The sequence below is a fragment of the Staurois parvus genome, unplaced genomic scaffold (assembly GCF_062004578.1).
Source record: "Staurois parvus isolate SC_StPar_1 unplaced genomic scaffold, SC_StPar_1.0 ptg000699l, whole genome shotgun sequence".
Lineage (NCBI taxonomy): Eukaryota > Metazoa > Chordata > Amphibia > Anura > Ranidae > Staurois > Staurois parvus.
In genome coordinates, this window is record NW_028318495.1 from 498,173 (window position 1) to 520,995 (window position 22,823).

At 45.5% G+C, this 22,823-nt stretch overlaps 2 protein-coding genes and 1 pseudogene across 13 annotated transcripts in view; 2 read left to right on the forward strand and 1 right to left on the reverse strand.

Annotated features, from left to right (window-relative positions):
* Positions 1-22,823, reverse strand: part of ZMYND8 (zinc finger MYND-type containing 8) — a 132,526-nt gene that overhangs the window by 83,526 nt on the left and 26,177 nt on the right. For 7 of the 12 annotated variants that reach the window (XM_089653117.1, XM_089653125.1, XM_089653126.1 and 4 more), the window contains one exon: positions 17,573-17,643. In XM_089653117.1, coding sequence (XP_089509243.1) covers positions 17,573-17,643 — 71 coding nt within the window. Of the gene's footprint in view, positions 1-15,465; positions 15,597-17,572; positions 17,644-17,755; positions 18,309-18,344; positions 18,415-22,702; positions 22,755-22,823 lie in introns of those variants that run through there. The other 5 variants (XM_089653122.1, XM_089653123.1, XM_089653120.1 and 2 more) reach the window with 5 other exon arrangements.
* On the forward strand, positions 982-1,097 carry LOC149446031 (U2 spliceosomal RNA; annotated as a pseudogene).
* NCOA3 (nuclear receptor coactivator 3) overlaps positions 18,060-22,823 on the forward strand; it is a 220,737-nt gene continuing 215,973 nt past the window's right edge. Inside the window, exon 1 of the mRNA XM_089653111.1 lies at positions 18,060-18,445. The gene's annotated coding sequence lies outside the window, so the exon portion shown is untranslated. The remainder of the gene's footprint in view (positions 18,446-22,823) is intronic.

Below are 22,823 nucleotides of genomic sequence, written 5' to 3' on the forward strand. Positions count from 1 at the left end.
CAATTGCCTATGAAAAGCAATCCAAACACAGAATGCTTTTTAGAGCAGTGGCTTTAGATATAGGTCTAAACATAGCCTTAGGGATAGAATGTAGTGTCATTAGTTCCCTACCAGGGGTGGACTGAAAACTCATGGGGCACCCGGGCAATAGGGGATCACAGGGCCCCTATGTCCTCGCCAACACTCAAAAAAAGCCTATAAAAAGGTACCAGGTGCATTTCATGGGGCCCCCTACTGACCCCGGGCCCTCGGGCAGTGCCTGAGTGCTCTAAATGGTCAGTCCGCCCCTGTTCCCTACACTCTGTAAAATAGTGCGGGGGGGGGGGGTTGAGTTAAATACAATAAGAGAAAATGATAAGTCTAGAGCTCTGATGATGTTATTACAGTGATTCATGGAAGGAGGGGTTCCTGAGACAGCCCAGATATGTATCTACTACAGCCAAGGACTAGCAGCTGTGCTTGTTCCGGGAGGAAAGAGGTTAATCTGCAGGGTCCCCCTCCCCCCATTGTACAAACATTGGGCACCTATGGACATGTCCTATGTTATGCAGAGCTGTGACATCAGTCCCTCTTGTATGTTTTGTTTCTCAAGGCCTCATTTACTGTATGTGTTCACCAAAAAGGGCACAGAGTACATTCCTGGAACCTGTCCTGTGGCCTCTGAGCAACTCCATGACAGGGCAGACCTGCCTATCTCTGTACATTTCCATGGACCTTTCCAGTAAACAAAATTGTTGTGTAAGGAAGTCATGACGAAAGAAGAAATTCTCGATATGACTCACATTTTTACGTGCATGTTTCTCTTTATACTTTTATTATATGTTTTGGTTTGCAGGATTTTTTTTTTCCTTTAGAGCCTTCTCACCATAATCTGTATGCTTATACTTTCTCATTGGGTTCCAAGCTCTTCTCCATGGAGGCCCTGGTTTCCACAGATTGCATTGATGGCCAAAAAGCCTGAAACAGCTGTATGCAGTATGAATCGCTTCTCGGCCTTTTGGCTAAGATCAAGTGTAGTATCTGTTCTTATCAGTGTCCAGTGGGGGTGCTCCTGGCCATTCTAGCTTTGCGGGGATGGCTGTTGTATAGTACCCTCACTGGTATGATGGGGGTCCGGAAGGCTAGACCGGAGGGACAGAAACCAGGGAGCGCCATGATTCGTTCTGGGGCCTTGGGAGTAATTCCTCTGGGAAAGCTGGAAAGACCCAGTACCTCCTGATTTGGACAGATCTACCTTGGTCTGGCCAGGGGCTGGGAAGGCAGAGAGTCTGCAAACACGGTGTCCCCCGAGTAGTCGCCTCAGGGGTGCTCTGAGTAGCACTTGGGTGTGGGACCCCACGTTGCGAATGAGCACATGGTCACCGAGTTTAAACACTTTTTGCACTGCGCCTCTAGGACCGGGCCTTTTGGTCAAGTTCTGGGCAATTTTTTTGCTACAGGCCTCAGGGTCTGGTCAGTGCACAATTTGGGCACGACACTTTTTATTATTTTTATAGATTTATTTAAATTATTTATTTATTTATTTTCCTCACCCGTTTGTCACTTTTTACTTTTGTGTGTGTTTTTTTCTCACAGGATGGAGGGTGTGGGTCCTTGGGCCTGCCCTGAAGTCTAGGGGGAGGATGTGTGGCCCTACGGTTCCTTCCTCCCCTGTCCCTAGGGGGTTTTCTCTTCGGGAGAACCCCCTGGCCTAGTACTGGATGTCCGGCTTCGGCTGGGCATAAGGAACGGTGGTCCACCAGGCCTTTTGGCCAGGAGGACCAAATGGGAACCTTGTCCCTGTCAGGAGCTTCGTGCCCCGGGGGATCAGGGTAGCGGTCCAACCCCTTCGGGGGTAGGACAAAAGCACACCCTTAAGTGCACTTTTTGTGTGGTGTTTTGCACTTTCACTTTTTTGTGAACACTTACAGGTTTTTTTCGTTATAGTTGCACGTTTGCGGACTTAAAAAAAAAAAAAAAAGAAGCTGTATGCAGTATGAAATAAATGGCTCTATAGCTGCCATTCTCAACCAGGGTTTCATGGAGCTCTAGGGTTCCCCTGAGGTCCCTAGGGGTTCTATGAAAGTTGGTTGATTGACCTCCGATTTCATGGGGCTTGCAAAATTCTGGGATAAATGCAACCAGGGCAAAGCCAGCAACATTATGACCATCACCGTAAGGTTTGCATTCTTCCTACTGACCTCCAATGTAAGGGACATTCTTCCCACTGGCCCCCCCAATGTAGGGGACATTCTTCCCACTGACCATCAATGTAAGGAGCATTCTTCCCACTGACCACCAATGTAAGGGACATTCTTCCCACTGACCCCCAATGTAAGGGACATTCTTCCCACTGACCCCCAATGTAAGGGACATTCTTCCCACTGACCCCCCCAATGTAGGGGACATTCTTCCCACTGACCGCCAATGTAAGGGACATTCTTCCCACTGACCACCAATGTAAGGGACATTCTTCCCACTGACCCCCAATGTAAGGGACATTCTTCCCACTGACCCCCAATATAAGGGACATTCTTCCCACTGACCCCCAATGTAAGGGACATTCTTCCCACCGACCCCCAATGTAAGGGACATTCTTCCCACTGACCCCCAATGTAAGGGACATTCTTCCCACCGACCCCCAATGTAAGGGACATTCTTCCCACTGACCACCAATGTAAGGGACATTCTTCCCACTGATCACCAATGTAAGGGACATTCTTCCCACTGACCACCAAAGTAAGGGGCATTCTGGGAGTGGGAGGAATAGTGGCCCAAGGGCCTGGTTGGCAGTTCGGAGACCACAGCTTTAGTCTCTTCTCACTATAACGTGTGGTTTGATTTTCTCTCTAGACTGACTAGACTAAAGGAAAGAAGCTTCTTCTTTTACAGTGGTTCTTGTAATCAGTCCTACACACTCTACCTATGGAGACCCTTTATTACAGTATGCTCTGGATAGAGAGAGACCAATGACAATGTTTAGTGTCTTGATTTTCTCCAGGTCCAGTGTGTCAGTATTTGGCTGTGAAGAAAACATCAGGCGTATTAGCAGGCCCATATACACAGGGTGAGGCCTTTTCTGGGAAGGAATAATGTGCACGGCAGACAAAGGACACACTGTTATGGGATCTCAGGGGGGAAAGGCACACTGTCATTTTCTAAGAATGCAGGGAGCCAGGTTGCCATGGCAAATGCGACGTCACTCGGTGCCCGAGATATGACACCGTCAGCGCGGGCTGCCTGGAAGTTTAGTGCAGGAAATATTTGTTTTGTGAAGAAATTGCATGTAATTCTGTTAGAGAACACATTTGTTACAATGTAACAAAGAAGGAAAAAGATCCAGGATTCTGGACAAATGTGGTGTGACCACACAACTCCAGCCTTCTCTCTTCCTCACCTCCCCCACCTCACACCTCCCCCATACTGTTGTGTCATCTAAATGGATTGCAGACATGAAAATACCTCCTTGTGAACTGCACAGACCAGGCCAAACATTGGCAGTAAAGGGTTCTGGGACTTTGGGCGAGGAGGGAATTCCAGCTTACCTAGTCTTAAAATGTCCCCTCCCCCCTTTTATAACATATACTTACTAACCTGTGTAAAAAAGATATATATATATATATATACACACACACACACACACACACACACACACACACACATACACATACATACATACATACACATACACACACTCACACCGGCCACTTTATTCGGTCCATCTTGCTTGTCCCAGGTTGGACCCCTTTTTGCCTTCATTCTTCATGGCATAGATGTAACAAGGTGTTGGAAACGTTCCTCAGAGATTTGGCTCCATATTGACATGATGGCATCACGCAGTTGCTGTACATTTGTGGGCTGCACATCCATGATGGGAATCTCCCATTCCACCACATCCCAAAGGTGCTCTATTGGATGGAGATCTACTGACTGTGGAGGCCATTGGAGTCCAGTGACCTCATTGTCATGTTCCAGAAACCAGTTGGAGATGATCTGAGCTTTGTGACATGGAGCATTATCCTGCTGGAAGGAGTCATCAGAAGATGGGGACATTGGAGTCATAAGGGATGGACATGGTCAGCAACAATACTCAGGTAGGCCGTGGCATTTAAACGATGCTCAATTGGTACTAAGGGGCCCAAAGTATGTCAAAAAAATCTCCCCCACACCATGCCACCATCACCAGCCAGAACCTCTAATACAAGGCAGAATGGATCCACCACACCATGACACCACCACCAACCTGAAATATCAATACAAGGCAGGATGAATCCACCACACCATGACACCACCACCACCACCATCCTGAACCGTTGATACAAGGCAGGATGGATCCACCACACCATGACACCACCACCACCATCCTGAACCGTTGATACAAGGCAGGATGGATCCACCACACCATGACACCACCACCACCATCCTGAACCGTTGACACAAGGCAGGATGGATCCACCACACCATAACACCACCAGCCTGAACCATTGATGCAAGGCAGGATGGATCCACCACACCATGACACCACCACCACTAGCCTGAACCGTTGATACAGGGCAGGATGGATCCAACACACCATGACACCACCAGCACCAGTCCGGACCGCTGATACAAGCCAAATGCCAACATACAATGCCAAATTTATGTCAAATTCTGACCCTACCATCTGAATGTTGCAGCTGATATCGAGATTCATCAAACCAGGCAACGTTTTTCCAGTCTTCTATGGTCCACTTTTGGTGATCCTGTGTGAATTGTAGCCTCCGTTTCCTGTTCTTTGCTGACAGGAGTGGCACCCGGTGTGGTCTTCTGCTGCTGTAGCCCATCTGCTTCAAGGTTGGACGTGTCGTGTGTTCAGAGATGGTATTTTGCATACCTTAGTTGCAACGAGTTGTTATTTGAGTTACTGTTGGCTTTCTATCATCTCCAACCAGTCTGCCCATTCTCCTCTGACACCAACAAGGCATTGTCCTCCACACAACTGCCGCTCACTGGATATTTTCTCTTTTTCAGACCATTCTCTGTAAACCCTAGAGATAGATGTGCGTGAAAATCCCAGTAGATCAGCAGTTTGTGCTCGGTTTGAACTTCAGCAAGTCGTCTTCACCACGTCTAGATGCGTAAATGCATTGAGTTGCTGCCATGTGATTGGCTGATTAGCAGATTGTGTTACCATGCAATTGGACAGGTGGACCTAATAAAGAGGCCGATGAGTGTATATATTCACCTGTTTTCAGCCCGCTCTGGTCTGGTCACATGATATCCTGTGTCAGCCAACAGCAGCTGCAGGGGAATGGACATACTGCCCAACAATAGCTATGATGTCACCCATAGACTCCCATGTTGCAGCCATCTTTAGTGGTCCCTCCTCTCCCCTGCAGCCACCATTGGCTGACGTAGGGGGATCGCATCACATGAGCAGATTGAAGCGGGCTGAAAATAAGTAAAGACATCTTTTTTTAACAAATGTTAGTCAGCATTGTGTTGGCAGGGAACATTTTTAAGACTCGTTGGGCTTTAGCCGGAATTTTACTTTAAGGTTACATATAGTGCTACATCCTGTGCCAGTGTGACATTTGGACCATATTCATGCCATGCTAACCCTGGTGGAGACCAGGGGGAGCCATGTTAGTCAATGAGGCCACGGTCCTAGGTGCTCTTCTGTGGGTCCTTTCACTTGGATGGTTTCGCTCTTTTCAGTAGGGTATCCGTGAATAGGTCCCCTGCTGAACCAGAGCTGAATGGGACAGAAGTCACTTTTGTGTTCCTTTTTTCATTCGTGTTGATGGCAGATGTTGGAAAAACCCATGATGGCTGTATGGGCGGCCGGATGCAGTTAGGTTTTCATCGGTTTACATCAGGCTACCTCCAACCTGTCACATTTAGGTCGCTGTCCTTTACCTTTTTTTTCCCCGGACTTGAATGGGCTCAATGGTAAGCAGATGTAAACGGATACACGTCCATTTACATTCATCTGCCCATAGACTTGCATGGAGCTTCCAAACAGGTCCTCCTGAAAAAAGGGTGGATGGGAAAGCTTGTGTGAAAAGGGCCTAATGCTTCAGGCCACCATGATGACTTTTAAAGCCTGTGGGGACGGACACAAACATACAAACACACACTTTTTTTCCCCTAATAGAATAGGTGCAGGAACTCCCCCCTTCCAAGTCACCGTCTGTTTACGCCCCCTGCCCACCTACGAGCACCATCCCTTGGTTCAACCGCCTACACACCTACAAGTACTACCCTTTTTAGTATACTGAATACAGAATCATTTTGTGACGTTGAGAAATTTGTATGGAATTTTCTAATGATAGCATAAAAAGCAGTAAAATAGATCCCCTGCTGCCAGCAACAAAAGCACCCTGAGCAACAAAATACAACCCTCCCCCCTCAGCAACAATAGACCCACTCCAGCAACAATAGATCTTCTAGCAGCCAGCAACAACAGACCCCCTCCCTCAATAGTAGATCCCTCCCGGCAACTATTGACCCTTCAGCAATAACAGACCCCTCCTTCATCAAGAGATTTCCCCCCCACACCCACACACCCTGCAACAATAGATCCCCCCAGAATCAATAGACCCCCCCAGAATCAATAGACCCTCCAGCACACCCCAGCACCCCTTGCCATTTCACATATTCAGTGCCGGAACTGCATTAATGCGGAAAATAAATATACACACACACGCACATATACAATGGGTATAGAAAAGAACCACCCCCTTTAAAATGAATTGAGTGCATTGCTTTTTTTTTTTTTTTTTTTAAAACAGCTGTACCTGCTAATTCCAGGTCTTTCTGAAGCTCTCTACAAGTGGTCCTTGGCTCTTGGACAACTCTTGGGATAATTCTTTTCACTTTTCTGTCAGAAATCTTGCGAGGAGCACCTGGCCGTGACCGGTTTATGGTGAAATGATGTTCTTTCCACTTCCGGATTATGGCCCCAACAGTGCTCACTGGAACATTCAGATGTTTAGAAATCCTTCTGTATCCAATGCCATCAGAATGCTTTGCAACAATAAGGTTACGAAGGTCTTGAGAGAGCTCTTTGCTTTTACCCATCATGAGATGTTTCTTGGCAATGAGACACCTTTTTATAGGCCATCAGTTGAGAATGAACCCGCTGATATTATTTTGCACTGAGAAGGGGCAGGATTGCTTTCTGATTACTGAAAGATTTCCGCTGGTGTCTTGGCTTTCCATGCCTTTTTGCACCTCCCTTTTTTCGTGTGTTCAATACTTTTTCCTTGTGTCATTCCATTTTACTACACATAACTTAATTTCTAAACTTACTTGTTTTTGCTTTCTTTGTATGTCTGGATTGCACGGGTTGTTACTGACATGTTGTGAACATTTCATGTCAATAGCACCTTTAGAAATATATTTACCTAGAGAAATGGTGACGTGTTCAATACTGATGTGTTAGTCTAGGTAAATATATTTCTAAAGGTGTTTTTGACATTAAATGTTCACAACATGTCGGTAACAACCCGTGCAACCCATACATACAAAGAAAGCAAAAATTAAGTTATGTGTAATAAAATGGAATGACAGGGAAAAAGTATTGAACACACAAAGAAAGGGAGGTGCAAAAAGGCATGGAAAGCCAAGACACCAGTTGCTGGAAAGCCAAGACACCAGCTGCAATGTATCAGTAATCAGAAAGCAATCCTGCCCCTTGTCAGTGCAAATTAATATCAGCGGGTTCAGTCAAAACTAATGGCCTATAAAAAAAGTGTCTCATTACCAAGAAACATCTCATGATGGGTAAAAGCAAAGAGTTCTCTCAAGACCTTCACAACCATATTGTTGCAACACATTGACGGCATTGGTTACAGCAGGATTTCTAAACGCCTGAATGTTCCAGTGAGCACTGTTGGGGCCATAATCCGGAACTGGAAAGAACATCATCATTTCACCATAAACCGGCCACGACCAGGTACTCCTCACATCAACAAATATATGTAAAAATGACTTTTTTTTATGTTAAAAGAAAAAAAAATCTGAAGAAAATAATTTTAGAAAATATATTTATTTCAAAAAAATTTTTTTATAAAAATATATTCTTAAACATTTTTTTAACAGAAAAAAAGCCATTTTACCATATATTTGTAAATGTATTCCAAAAATGTAGATATGTATTTTTAAAGGCATACAGTATATTTGAAATGTATGTTTAAAAACATTTTGAAATAAAAACGCATTTCAACATGCAATATATATATATATATATATATATATATACACATACATACATACATACATATATATATATTCATTGAAATATATTGCATATGGGCAAAATTGTAGCATTTCAAATATATGGCAATATATTTGGGAAGAATATTTTTAAAATATATTTCAAATATATTTTTCTTCCATATGGGAAGGCAAGGTTGTCTAAGGAATCAGGGAGTTGTCCAACATCTCAGGTGTCTGCCAGACAGAACAGAGGTTGCAGGATCAGATCCGGGTCCTGACATGACTCTAGGATGTGTATATGTTCATGTGAGATAGGGACCTTAGACTTTAAGCTCTGTGAGGGTAAGGACTGATGCGGTTCTGCTTATACAAAGCACTGTGTAATCTGTTGGCACCAGATGAAGACCTATAAGAACAACTAAACAATTGATACTTTATATGTCACTGTAAATTAATGGTTACTGATACAAAAACAACAAAACAAAGATATAGCAAAAAAAACCACGAAGAACGTGCACAGACTTTGGATCCATGAACTTTACACCACAGACAGCATATAAAGGTGGCGTCTACTGGAGACGCTCTCCCCCCAAAGACCCCGGACCTGGATCTAAACCCCCAAAAGCCTTAGACTTTAGCGTTAAATATAATTTTTTTCCATTTGCCAGCCAAGAGATCATACTACAGGATTTATGAATGGTGGATGATTGAAAGGTCCGCATCCTCCATTTATAGATCCCGTTTCATTGATGAAAGCTATAGTACAGCTTCTATGGAAGGAGGAGCTGGGCGGAAAGGGGTGGGCATACTTGGGTACTCTTGAGGAGTGCCTTTCATTATTAACTCCCAGCCGCACCCAAAGATTAGAGCAGCAGGGGTAGGAGGAAGGGAAGGCAGCAGGGGTAGGAGTAAGGGAAGGCAGTATGGGGTAGGAGGAAGGGAAGGAAGTATGGGGTAGGAGGAAGGGAAGGCAGTATGGGGTAGGAGGAAGGGAAGGCAGTATGGGGTAGGAGGAAGGGAAGGCAGTATGGGGTAGGAGGAAGGGAAGGCAGTATGGGGTAGGAGGAAGGGAAGGCAGTATGGGGTAGGAGGAAGGGAAGGCAGTATGGGGTAGGAGGAAGGGAAGGCAGCAGGGGTAGGAGGAAGGGAAGGCAGCAGGGGTAGGAGGAAGGAAAGACAGTATGGGTAGGAGGAAGGGAAGGCAGTATGGGGTAGGAGGAAGGGAAGGCAGTATGGGGTAGGAGGAAGGGAAGACAGTATGGGTAGGAGGAAGGGAAGGCAGTATGGGGTAGGAGGAAGGGAAGGCAGTATGGGGTAGGAGGAAGGGAAGGCAGTATGGGGTAGGAGGAAGGGAAGGCAGTATGGGGTAGGAGGAAGGGAAGGCAGTATGGGGTAGGAGGAAGGGAAGGCAGCAGGGGTAGGAGGAAGGGAAGGCAGCAGGGGTAGGAGGAAGGGAAGGCAGTATGGGGTAGGAGGAAGGGAAGGCAGCAGGGGTAGGAGGAAGGGAAGGCAGTAGGGGTAGGAGGAAGGGAAGGCAGTATGGGGTAGGAGGAAGGGAAGGCAGCAGGGGTAGGAGGAAGGGAAGGCAGTAGGGGTAGGAGGAAGGGAAGGCAGTATGGGGTAGGAGGAAGGGAAGGCAGTATGGGTAGGAGGAAGGGAAGGCAGTATGGGAAGGAGGAAGGGAAGGCAGTATGGGGTAGGAGGAAGGGAAGGCAGTATGGGTAGGAGGAAGGGAAGGCAGTATGGGGTAGGAGGAAGGGAAGGCAGTATGGGTAGGAGGAAGGGAAGGCAGTAGGGGATTAATGGAGGAAGATTTCAGAGAGCAGCAGAAGGGACACATCCTACTGACTGCAAGTAATGTCCCTTGTGCTGATTTGTGTTTATGATTGCTAATAGGCATTAACAGTTTCTCAGGACTGGAAAAGCAAACAACAGGCTGTAGAATGAAATGCTGCCCACCCACAGAAACTCATTCAATGGATATTTATCCATTGCAGAGTTGGGGGGGGGGGGGGGTACTAATGCCCATCTGCTAACCTCCAGGCAAACAGCTAACACATATGAAATACAAAGCTGCTTTACCTGTCAAAAAGTAGTAGTTATTATTCAGGATTTATGGCGCCAACAGTTTGCTCAGTGCTTTACAATATAACGGGAGACAATACAGATCAATACAAGAGGGATAGGAGGGCCTGATCCTGGGAGCTTACAATCTAAGAGGGATTAGTTGTATTTCTGTTTATCCAGCGAAAGCAAAACCTTCCCTGTCAAGGGAGGGGACCTGGTTTTTTGCTGCTGCACTTGAGTACTGGCTTGGTGGGGCAATAAAACTCAATGGTTGAGCTGCAGTTTTACTGCCCCCAACAGCTCCCCCTTAGCTACAGAAGCAGCAGCCAAAGTGAACACATGCTGCAGCGGCTTTGCCTAGCTTCACAGCCGTGTCAGGGATTATATCCCCTGTTGCTCAAAACCACCAAATGCTCGCGAACCATTCAAGGGAATTGGGCCGCTCTACAAGTGCCCCACAAACACGTGCAATGCAAGCGATTGGGGTGTGCTGGTGTGGGGTCAAAGGGCTTAAAGCAGGCGGTAAGGTGGCAATACAACCCCTCCTCACCTACTGACTCTGAAGGATGACCTGAACGCAGATCGCTCTTCAAAAAAAGAGCAAAGCCCATGTGAAGGAGCCCTAACGCCTGCAGGTCTTGTCCCTCCCCCAACCTGTGAAGGAGAAGCAGTAGTCTGTCTCCTTCTATCAACATGTCCTTCGTTAGGCTTATTGTGCAGCTTCCACCTCTTCCATTCTGAGCTCTGCTGCACAGGGACTCCAAGAAGGGGGTACTGGGTCACATTCAGATACATACACTGTTTGCATGCAATAATAAATGCATTTAATGGTGCATTGATGATGGCAGAGCTGGGTTGGTGTTTGCTTTGTATTCTGCCTGGAGATCAGCTTTAAGAAATCCGTCTCTGAGATGAAAGTAGCATCTGAAACCCCCCAAATTCACAAACTGCAAGGCCGAGGGGGGGTATTTACAGGATCCTCCGTGGGAACCGGCTCCTGCTGTCCTCATTAGCACACACCAGTCAATACCTTGTCTCTTTGATGACAATTTTGGAGTGGAAAATAAACTGGCCATTTGTTAGCAGAAGCCTGAAATCCCAGATGTGCCGGCTGGTCAACAGATAAGCCCAGAGCACAATAAATTGTGACACCACGGCACGTCTCTGCCAACATTCCTCCACCGATCCATTTTGAGGACTCTGCTGAGGAAGTAAACAAAATGGTGTCTGAAAAACATCACCTCCCTGAAGTACAAAAAATGAGCTAAGCCGCCCCCCCCCCCGGCACGGTTCTAGCCCCCGTCCACCGCTGAGGTCTGCTGAATTAAATGCATTCACTTTGTTCTGAACGGAAAAGGTTCTAGTAATGCTGCGAGACTGCAATACAAGAAATGACTGACAAACATTACAGGGTGCGGCCTGATGTACAAAAATGTGCCTGCAAGATGAACTGTCTGCATTGCCTGGAGAAACCAACCTCTTGGATATATTACACTCCATAAAGCCAAACAATTCTCTGCTCCTCACTAGACATGAGCTCCTGTGTCCTCCAAACTCCCCTCTAGCTGAACTTGCACCCAACAAGCTGCAGGTGGGGTCATTCCTGCCACACAGCTCACGTAAACAAAGAGGTGGGACGCGGGGCGGGAAAGACAAGGCCCGCAGTTCTTTGGAGTAAAAGAAAAGTGCGAATGGCTACAGATGAATCTGGAGAACCTTCTCTCTACCTTTCTGATTGCACGCCCCACCAGGCTATCACACCCTCCAACACGACCCTCCATGAAGTAGAACATACTCTACTACTGATATTCTCTATCCCTTTCTGATTGGACTCACCACCGGACTATCGGACGCCCCACCGGGCTATCACACCCTCCAACATGGCCCTCCATAAAATAGAACACACTCTACTACTGATATTCTCTATCCCTTTCTGATTGGACTCACCACCGGGCTATCACACCCTCCAACACAACCCTCCATAAAACAGACCATACTCTACTACTCATATTCTCTATCCCTTTCTGATTGGACTCCCCAACGGGCTATTAAACCCTCCAACACGGCCCTCCATGAAGTAGAACATACTCTACTACTGATCTTCTCTATCCCTTTCTGATTGCACGCCCCACCGGGCTATCACACCCTCCAACACGGCCCTCCATGAAGTAGAACATACTCTACTACTGATCTTCTCTATCCCTTTCTGATTGCACGCCCCACCGGGCTATCACACCCTCCAACACGACCCTCCATGAAGTAGAACATACTCTACTACTGATCTTCTCTATCCCTTTCTGATTGCACGCCCAACCGGGCTATCACACCCTCCAACACGACCCTCCATGAAGTAGAACATACTCTACTACTGATCTTCTCTATCCCTTTTTGATTGCACGCCCCACCGGGCTATCACACCCTCCAACACGGCCCTCCATGAAGTAGAACATACTCTACTACTGATCTTCTCTATCCCTTTCTGATTGCATGCCCCACCGGGCTATCACACCCTCCAACACGACCCTCCATGAAGTAGAACATACTCTACTACTGATCTTCTCTCTACCTTTCTGATTGCACTCCTCACCGGGATACCAGAACCTACAACATGACCCTGCACAAGGTAGAAAATACTCTACTGCTGGCCTTCCCTCTACCTTTAGAATTGCTCTCACCACCAGGATGCCATATTCTCCACCATGACCCTCTGTAAAGGCAGAAAATACTCCGGACATTCTCTAACTCTTTTTGATTACATTAAGGACCAGGATATCAAACCCTCCAACCTGACCCTCCATAGGGGAGTACTTTACTACTGGCATTCTCTATACCTTTCTGATTGCACTCACCACTGGGATATCACACCCTCCAACATGACCCTCCATAAAATAGAAAAGATCTGCTCCTGGCCTTCTCTCTACCCTTCTGATGGCAATTAATTCCTATGAAGGGCCTATTGAAAATGTTAGGAGAGTGTGATGAGATGGAGACATTTGGGAAGGCTGGAAGCACTGCGCCTCATTTATTAAAGTGTTCTCATTGCACCACAGCAAGCACCTTTGGGCATCAATGATATTGTATACATAAATGTATTCAGTATGGTGGGTACCTCCACGTGCTTGCATATCTATTGTTATCCCCTGTAGAAGGCTCTGAGAAGCCAGGGACAATACCACCAATTCCATGGTTGCAGAGCCTTTCTCTTGGTTACTGAGACCACACATCACCGTGATGAGCCAATAATACTACTTTTGAGGCAGAAGGGCTGGCGACCGCAGAAACTGGTTATTATTTGCATATCAAGGCATTCCATGGCAATCTAAATGGATCAGAGTACTAGAAAAGGCCCCTGAAAGTAAAAGTGTACACTGATGGCGTACAATGGCCACCGTGCCCGTTTAACCTTTCCGATTCCAAACACCATATATTAGAGCAGCTTTAAATCCAGTCGGTTGTTCTTGCCAAAAAATTGGTGAGCCGAGAGGCCCACTACACTCTTCAGCCTGAGATGAATACATTCTTGGTATATTACTAAGCTTCAGGAACACACACAGGACAGCACATGTGCAGGGGAAAGGCACGCAATTACACGTCTATGTTTAGCCTCCTGAATGCTTCATGTGGTAACACACACAGGAAGACACAACTGTAGACCTCCATGAGAACCTTCATGGGCTGCACCATCATAAAAGGTATAACCAAGGGGGAAAGACAATTCCTTATCAGACTACCTTCATCTAGACTTCCAACCTTGCTTTGTCATTCGGTCTTTTGGGGTTGAAATACATAAAGGAGGGATATCAGTATAAGCCAAGTGTAAGTTACTGCTTTTTGACATACAGAGAGGTGGTCCTCAAACCAACCTTGTGGGTGGGATCATCATCTTTTCACAGGTATATACAGATATAACAGCACCAAGAGGGCACCATCAAAGTAAACCTTCCATGAGAAGAATATGAAGGCTTCAGCTGCCAACAAGGAAGAAAGCGAGGCAGTGAGTCTTCCTGGTCAAAAGTGGTAGTCTCTATCATATATGTATAAGCATATGTGTCGGCAAAAATCCCCCCCCCCCCCTCAACAATCAAGCACAAATTCCCTTTGCAAGCCAAAAATCTTCCCAAACAAAAATTCCCCCTCCTCCAGTACATACTCGCCCACCCAGCTCAAATCCTCTACCTCCCCAAATCTACCCACTTGCAGCACAAATCCTCTACCCCCCAAATTTCGATTCTGAGCATAAATTCCATCAAACCCCCTCCTGATTTCCATCACTAGCACAAATCCCCCCAATCATCCCGACTAGCACAAATTCCCCCTCAAATACCCCTAACAGAAATCTGCCCTTCTAGTATAAATCCCCCCCCTTCTGCAAATAACACCTTCTAGCACAACCCCCAAATCCCCACTGCGCCCAGGGCAGCTGTCCCTTCTGCCCACCACTTGTCCCAGCCCTGGTCTCTATACTTCCCTTAAGGAAGGCTTTTGCTGTGCTGCCAGGACAACCCGTGGTCACAGCTCCTAGGCCTAGAATGGAACTGCAGGAAGAAGAAGCCGCCTTGTATTCCTGTGTTGAGTTGAAGCATTTCCACCGGCCCTCAATATACCATACTTTCACGGTGCGGGATGTTACTCCATTCATTAGTATTTGACCCATAAATTATTTTTAGGAAAACTTTACTCTCACGTTTAGGCCCAAGTCTGAGGTCGGTATCCAACCTGTATAAAATATTTTGACTGCCCAAGACTCAACTGACTCAAACAACTTTGACCTCTGGCCTGCAGGTGCCTTTCTCTCTCTTGCATAAATTTGTCTTAGGATTTCCGCACTTAAATGGAAAAATTCTCATTCTAATGGCACACCAGAGGCGGCCAGTCAACCCTTAACTCCATAGGCCGTGGCAGACGTGAAGGTAATATTTAACTTATATAGGGCACCTAAAAACATCAAGCTACTGCACTACATATCTGTATTCCAGTGGATATGCCTTCTTTTGCCACTAGGCCTATCCATGAGCAACTTTGCAGTTTCAATAAGGACATGAGTTGTAAAGGGTCTACTACTTGTTCGGCACCCAAGCCTTTTCCCAGCACGGGCTGGTGACCTACCATGGAAGTCAGACGTTTAAGAGGCCATCATTGCACAAACGCAGCTCCCATATGATGCTTCCAATGTGATGGTTGGCAAATGCCTACAGAGACCAAAAAAAATTTGCTCACCATGGATGGCCAGGTCAGATTGCCCACCCCCAGCTGAGGAGGTGGAGTCTCAGATGGTTCAATCCGCATGTATGGGCAGCCTGAGTGGAATCTCCTGATCTTCACATGTATTGTAGATGGTTGGCAAATGCCTACAGAGACAAGAATCTGCTCACCATGGATGGCCAAATCTCTTCCACGTCAGGCTGCCCATTGCCTACCCCCAGCTGGGGAGGCGGAGTTTCAGACAGTTCAATCCGCACATTTATGGGCAGCCTGAGTGGAATGTCCTGATCTTCACATATACTGTAGATGCTTGGCAAATGCTTACAGACCCCATTATCAGCTCACCATGGATGGCCAAATCTATTCCAGGTCAGGCTACCCATACCCAGCCCAGAAAGCCAATTCTCAGAGGGTTCAATCTGCACATGTATGGGCAGCCTGCGTGGAATGGCCTGATCTTCACATGTATGGGTATGCTGTGCAATATAATACTTCTAACAGCTAACCTGAAACAAGCATGCATGTGACAACTCTAGATGATGCCGGTTCCAGGAAATAAAATCTTATTATAGGGATTGCAGCCAAACACTGCCTTTTCAGAAGGTCATTGACTGCAGCCTGCATACTCTCTCAGCGCAGGAATCCTATAAAATAGGGGTCTCCAAACTTGCTAAGCAAAGGGCCAGTTTACTGGCCTTCAGACATTAGGGAGGCCGAACTGTGACCAATGGGAGCAGATAATGCCACCGTATCAGTGGGCAAAAACAGTCGCCCAACATTGGTTTTAATGGAAGGAATAGTGCCTCATTGTTGGTATCAATGGGAGGAATAGTGCCCCATAATTGGTGTCAGTGGGAGGAATAGTACTCCATTATTAGTTTGAATGGAAGGAAAAGTGCTGCATCACTGGTCTCAGTGAGAGGAATAGTGCCCCATTATTGGTGTCAATGGGAAGAATAGTGCCCCATCATTGGTGTCAGTGGAAGGAATAGTGTCCCATCATTGGTGTCAATGGGAAGAATAGTGCCCCATTATTGGTGTCAGTGGGAGGAATAGTGCCCCATCGTTGGTGTCAGTGGAAGGAATAGTGTCCCATCATTGGTGTCAGTGGAAGGAAGTGTCCCATCATTGGTATCAGTGGAAGGAATAGTGCCCCATCGATGTGAATGTACAATATATATGTAAAGCGCTGCGTAAATTGACAGCGCTATATAAGTACCTGTAATAATAATCATTGGTGTCAATGAGAGGAACAGTGCCCCATCATTGGTGTCAATGGAAGGATTAGTGTCCCATCGATTTTGTCAGTGGGATGAATAGTGCCCCATTGATGGTATTAGTGGGAGAAAAAGTGCCCCATCATTGGTGTCAGTGGAAGGATTAGTGTCCCATCGAGGTTGTCAGTGGGATGAATAGCGCCCCGTTGAGTGTTAGTGGGAGAAAAAGTGCCCTATCAATACTGTAAGTGGGAGCAATAGTGCCCCATTTTTGGTGTCACTGGTATGAACATTTTCTCATCCTTAGTGTCAGTGAAAGGAATAGGAACCACATAATTGGTGTCAGTGGGAGGAATCATGTCCAAGGGCCAGATAAAGGCAAACCAAGGGCCACATCTGCCCCTTGGGCCGCAGTTTGGAGACCACGGCTATAAACCAACGTATTTAATATTACCTGAATCCCCTATGTATTTGTATAGTCATCAGTTTGATACTCTGCTACAATAAGCGGGGATAACACACACAGCCAATAAGAATCCTTACATCTTCATATAAAAATAAATGTCTGATGGTTTCTATTGGCAACAGCACCACTCTTTCTCTAGCTCTAGATATTTTGGAGAATGAGTGCCAACAGAGGATTCCTGAGGTGTCTGAAAGCCACCAACAGGAAGTGAGTTTGGTACAGAAAAACATTCCCCCCCCCCTCCACCCCTTGGCATCCCAGAGAAGCAACCCTGGTCCCATCTTACATGTGTGTGAGCATGCTGGTGTATACAGATCAGCAAAGCAGCTAACTCTGCAAAGCCCAAGCCTAGCAATCCAAATATAACACATACACAACAAGCCGTACACAGATAGCAATCTCCACACTGAGAAGAGACCAGAAAAAGGACGGTCCTCACCTTTAGATCGAGTTGTGACATCCATGCCCTCCACCACCTCCTGCTCAGTCTTCACTTCTTCCTCTGCCAAACTGTAGACAGAAAAGCAAAAGGGTGGGCAGGTGAGACACTCATGTCAACATACACAAGACCCAAAAACTGTGGATCCCAGAAACAATCCCCTGCAAGCTTTGCGTCTCTCACCAGTGTCAATCTCCCACAATGATAGATGAAGACAATGCAGGTGATGGCTCTAGGTTTGTTTTTTTTTTTTAACCCCCTGCTCTCTCTGAGAAGTACGAGACACCCATAAATCGCCCCTCTATGATCATAAAACAACACGGGTCAGTCCATTCCTTGCATTGAAGTCATAAAGTCATTTCAACATGCAGACTAGGGGGGGGGGGGGTAAATAGGAAACAACCCCTGAGAAAGGGGGAGAAAAAAAAAAGACAAGTCACCCTCTACACACAAGTGGAAAGGATAGGAAAGTGGCAGATAAACAGCACTTTGTGGTTCCAGTGTCAGGATTCAGAAGGCAGGGGCTCTGACCCACAGGACTCTGCAAAAAGGAAGAACGTCTGCATGGAGGAGGACTACAGCAAGCTGAATGAAGAAGAGATTAAAAAAAAAATCAGCTTTAATAAACAAATAAACTCCCCTGTCACCCCCTGAGCATCTTCAAGACACCTCTGAAAATGATAGCACACATCGTCTCCTCTACACAGCTGATCCTTCAGAGCACTAGGCATTGCTTTGTGGAATCATTCACAGTTTATGGAGAGTCCCTTACATCTTAGTCATGTACAGAGCTTGCTGGCCAATATGGAGACATAGACTTGTAATAACCTCTGCGATGCCAGAGCCGCAGCAGCCTCACACTCTCTCCATAAGGTAAGATTGATGGGGGAGGGGTGTGTGTGTCTGTGCTGGTGGGGTTTTTTTTTTTTTTTTACCCGACTAGCAGAAGAAGAATTTGCTATCCGGCCGTCACGTCCAAGGGAAAAAAAATGTGATGAGGAAAGGGTTACTGTGCCCACTTTTGCTTTCCAGATTAATAATGATCATAATAATATAGAGACATGTCAATGCATCTATAGTTATGATTATTGATAAGCGCTCCCGCCGCGTGATTAATCGCCCGCCAATCGATGCTGGAGGAACACCAATGGCAGGTATTAGCAAAAAAAGGGTAAGTGGGCTCCTTGATGCTGCTTAGCTGTCAATCATTGCCGAAGCCAAACGATATATATATTCTCCTTAATGGCCTCTGCGTTAACCATTTCTGGGGCAGGCAAAGCAAAAGGAAGGTTCCATGGGTCTATTATAGAGTATCTAGATATTCCCCCCATGGCATCTACTCTGCGTTAACCATTTCTGGGTCATGCAAAGGGTTCCATGGGTCTATTATAGAATGTCTAGATATTCCCCCCATGGCATCTACTCTGCGTTAACCATTTCTGGGTCATGCAAAGGGTTCCATGGGTCTATTATAGAATGTCTAGATATTCCCCCCATGGCATCTACTCTGCGTTAACCATTTCTGGGTCATGCAAAGGGTTCCATGGGTCTATTATAGAATGCCTAGTTATTCCCCCCATGGCATCTACTCTGCGTTAACCATTTCTGGGGCAGGCAAAGCAAAAGGAAGGTTCCATGGGTCTATTATGGAGTATCTAGATATTCCCCCCATGGCATCTACTCTGCATTAACCATTTCTGGGGAAGGCAAAGGGTTACATGTGTCCCTTATAGAATGTCTAGTTATTCCCCCCATGGCATCTGCTCTGCATTAACCATTTCTGGGACATGCAAAGGGTTACATGTGTCCCTTATAGAATGTCTAGATATTCCCCCCATGGCATCTACTCTGCATTAACCATTTCTGGGGAAGGCAAAGCAAAAGAAAGGTTCTATGGGTTTATTTATAGGGTATCTAGATATTCCCCCCATGGCATCTACTCTGCATTAACCATTTCTGGGGAAGGCAAAGGGTTACATGTGTCCCTTATAGAATGTCTAGTTATTCCCCCCATGGCATCTGCTCTACATTAACCATTTCTGGGGAAGGCAAAGGGTTACATGTGTCCCTTATAGAATGTCTAGATATTCCCCCCATGGCATCTACCTTGCATTCACCATTTCTGGGCAAGGCAAAGCAAAAGAAAGGTTCTATGGGTTTATTTATAGGGTATCTAGATATTCCCCCCATGGCATCTGCTCTGCGTTAACCATTTCTGGGACATGCAAAGGGTTACATGTATCCCTTATAGAATATCTAGCTATTCCCCCCATGGCATCTACCTTGCATTAACCATTTCTGGGACATGCAAAGGGTTCCATGGGTCTATTATAGAATGTCTAGTCACGGCATCTACCTTGCATTAACCATTTCTGGGGAAGGCAAAGCAAAAGAAAGGTTCTATGGGTTTATTTATAGGGTATCTAGATATTCCCCCCATGGCATCTGCACTGCATTAACCATTTCTGGGGAAGGCTACACAAAAGAAAGGTTCCATGGATCTATTATAGAATATCTAGATACTCCCCTCTATGGTGTCTACTCCACATACACCATGTCAGGGGAAGGCTACACAAAAGAAAGGTTCCATGAGTCTATTATAGAATATCTAGATGTTCCCTTTAAGGGCATCTACTCTACATTAACCGTTTCTGGGACATGCAAAGGGTTACATGTGTCCCTTACAGAATGTCTAGATATTTCCCCCCATGGCATGTTCTGCATTAACCATGTCTAAGAGAGGAAAAGAAAATAAAGGTTTTAATCGGTCTGTTATAGAATATCTAGAAAGGGAAAAGGGTTACGTGGGTCTATTATAGATTATCTAGATATTCCCCTTAATGGTACTGATTTGCATTAACCATTTCTGGGACATGAAAAGGGAAAAAAAAAAAAAAAGGGTTACATGGGTCCAATATAGAATATCTGAATACACGAAACCCCAACCCCCCCCCATGGCACCTGCTTTGCATTAACCATTTCTATAAGAGGCAAAGGGAAAAGGTTACAGGGATCTATAATCTAGAAATTTCCCTTTAATGCATCTGCGCCGTATTAACCATTTCAGGAAGAGGCAAAGGGAAAAAGGTTCCATGGGTCTATTATATATGATCTAGATATCCCCCTTACAGCATCTGCTCTGCATTAACCATTTCTGTAAGAGGCAAAAAGGAAAAGGTTACATGGATGCATTATATAATATCTAGAAATTTTCCTTTAAAAGGCATCTGCTCCTCATTAACCATTTCTGTGACAGGCAAAGAAAAAAAAACGGTTACATGGATCTATTGTATAATATCTAGATATTCCCCCTCAATGGTATCAGCTCTGCATTAACCATTTCTGGGAAGGCAAAAGTGAAAAAGGTTTCAAGGGTCCATAATAATATATCTAGACATTCCCCTTTAGATTGTAAGCTCCATGATCCGGGCCCTCCTATTCCTTCTGTATTAAACTGTATTGTAATTGTACTGCCCCCCTTTATATTGTAAAGCGCTGAGCAAACTGTTGGCGCCATATAAATCCTGTATAATAATAATAATAATGTCATCTGCTCTGCATTAACCATTTCTGGGGAAGGCAAAGCAAAAGAAAGGTTCCATGGGTCTATTATAGGGTATCTAGATATTCCCCCCATGGCATCTACTCTGCATTAACCATTTCCCATGGATCTATTATAGGGTATCTAGATATTCCCCCCATGGCATCTACTCTGCATTAACCATTTCCCATGGATCTATTATAGGGTATCTAGATATTCCCCCCATGGCATCTATTCTGAATTAACCATTTCTGGTGAAGGCAAAGCAAAAGAAAGGTTCCACGGGTCTATTATAGGGTATCTAGATATTCTCCCCATGGCATATACTCTGCATTAACCATTTCCCATGGATCTATTATAGGGTATCTAGATATTCCCCCCATGGCATCTACTCTGCATTAACCATTTCCCATGGATCTATTATAGGGTATCTAGATATTCCCCCCATGGCATCTATTCTGAATTAACCATTTCTGGTGAAGGCAAAGCAAAAGAAAGGTTCCATGGGTCTATTATAGGGTATCTAGATATTCCTTTTAAGCGCATCTGCTCTGCATTAACTGTTTCTAGGGCAGGCAAAGGAAATAGAGGTTCCATGGGTCTATTATAGAATATCTAGCTAGATATTCCCCCCTATGGCATCTGCCTTGCATTAACCATTTCTGGGACATATAAAGGTCCCATGGGTCTATGACAGAATATCTAGATATTCCCCCCATGGCATCTGCCTTGCATTAACCATTTCTGGGACATATAAAGGTCCCATGGGTCTATGACAGAATATCTAGATATTCCCCCCATGGCATCTGCTCCGCGTTAACCATTTCCGGGGAAGGCAAAGCACAAGTAAGGTTACAAGGGTCTATTATAGAACGTCTCGATATTCCCTTTAAGAACATTTGGTCTCATTAACCATTTGTGGGGCAGGCAAATGAATACAGATTCCACGAGTCCCTTTTAGAATATCTAGATACTCCTCTTAATGGCATCTGCTCTGCATTAACCATTTCTGGGACAGGAAAAGGTTACATGGATCTATCATATAATATCTAGATATTCCTCATTAATGGCAATCTGCTCTGCATTACCCATTTCTGGGAGAAGAAAATGAGAAAAAAAAAAAAGGTTACATTGTTTTAGTTTGTTATTTGCATGCATCATCTGTCTAGTGTTACATTGTAAAAAAAAACACAGAAAATTAGATTGTATATTGTATCTATGTGAAAGATTACATGGTTCTGTTTTGTTTTCCACTCTGTATCATCTGCACTTGCTCTGCATGCAACATCTGTCTAGTGTTACATTGTAGACAGTAGAAGAATAGATTGTATATGGCATTTGGGTGTTCCTGAGCTCACAGTGCATGCTCCTGGATCTCAGCAGGGTAAAAAGCAGACGGTAACATGTCTGCAAGGTGTGACAGCACAAGTCATGCACAATCTCTGCTCCAGATGAATCCAGCACACAGCATGAAGCAAGCCTGAAGACAAAGCCTAGCACAGCGACCTATGTAACATGTATGTTGAATGGATGTGCTGGTGGCAGTGGGTGATGCTGCAGGAATGGTCAGGGTTAGCAGAAACACTCACCTATCACAGTCTTACTCATCGCTGGATGTGGAACTTGTGCAGGCTCTTAAAATGGCGTCTGGCAGCACTGCACTGCCCCATTCCTGCACTGTAGCTAAAATGGAAGCAGTTTATACAAGAA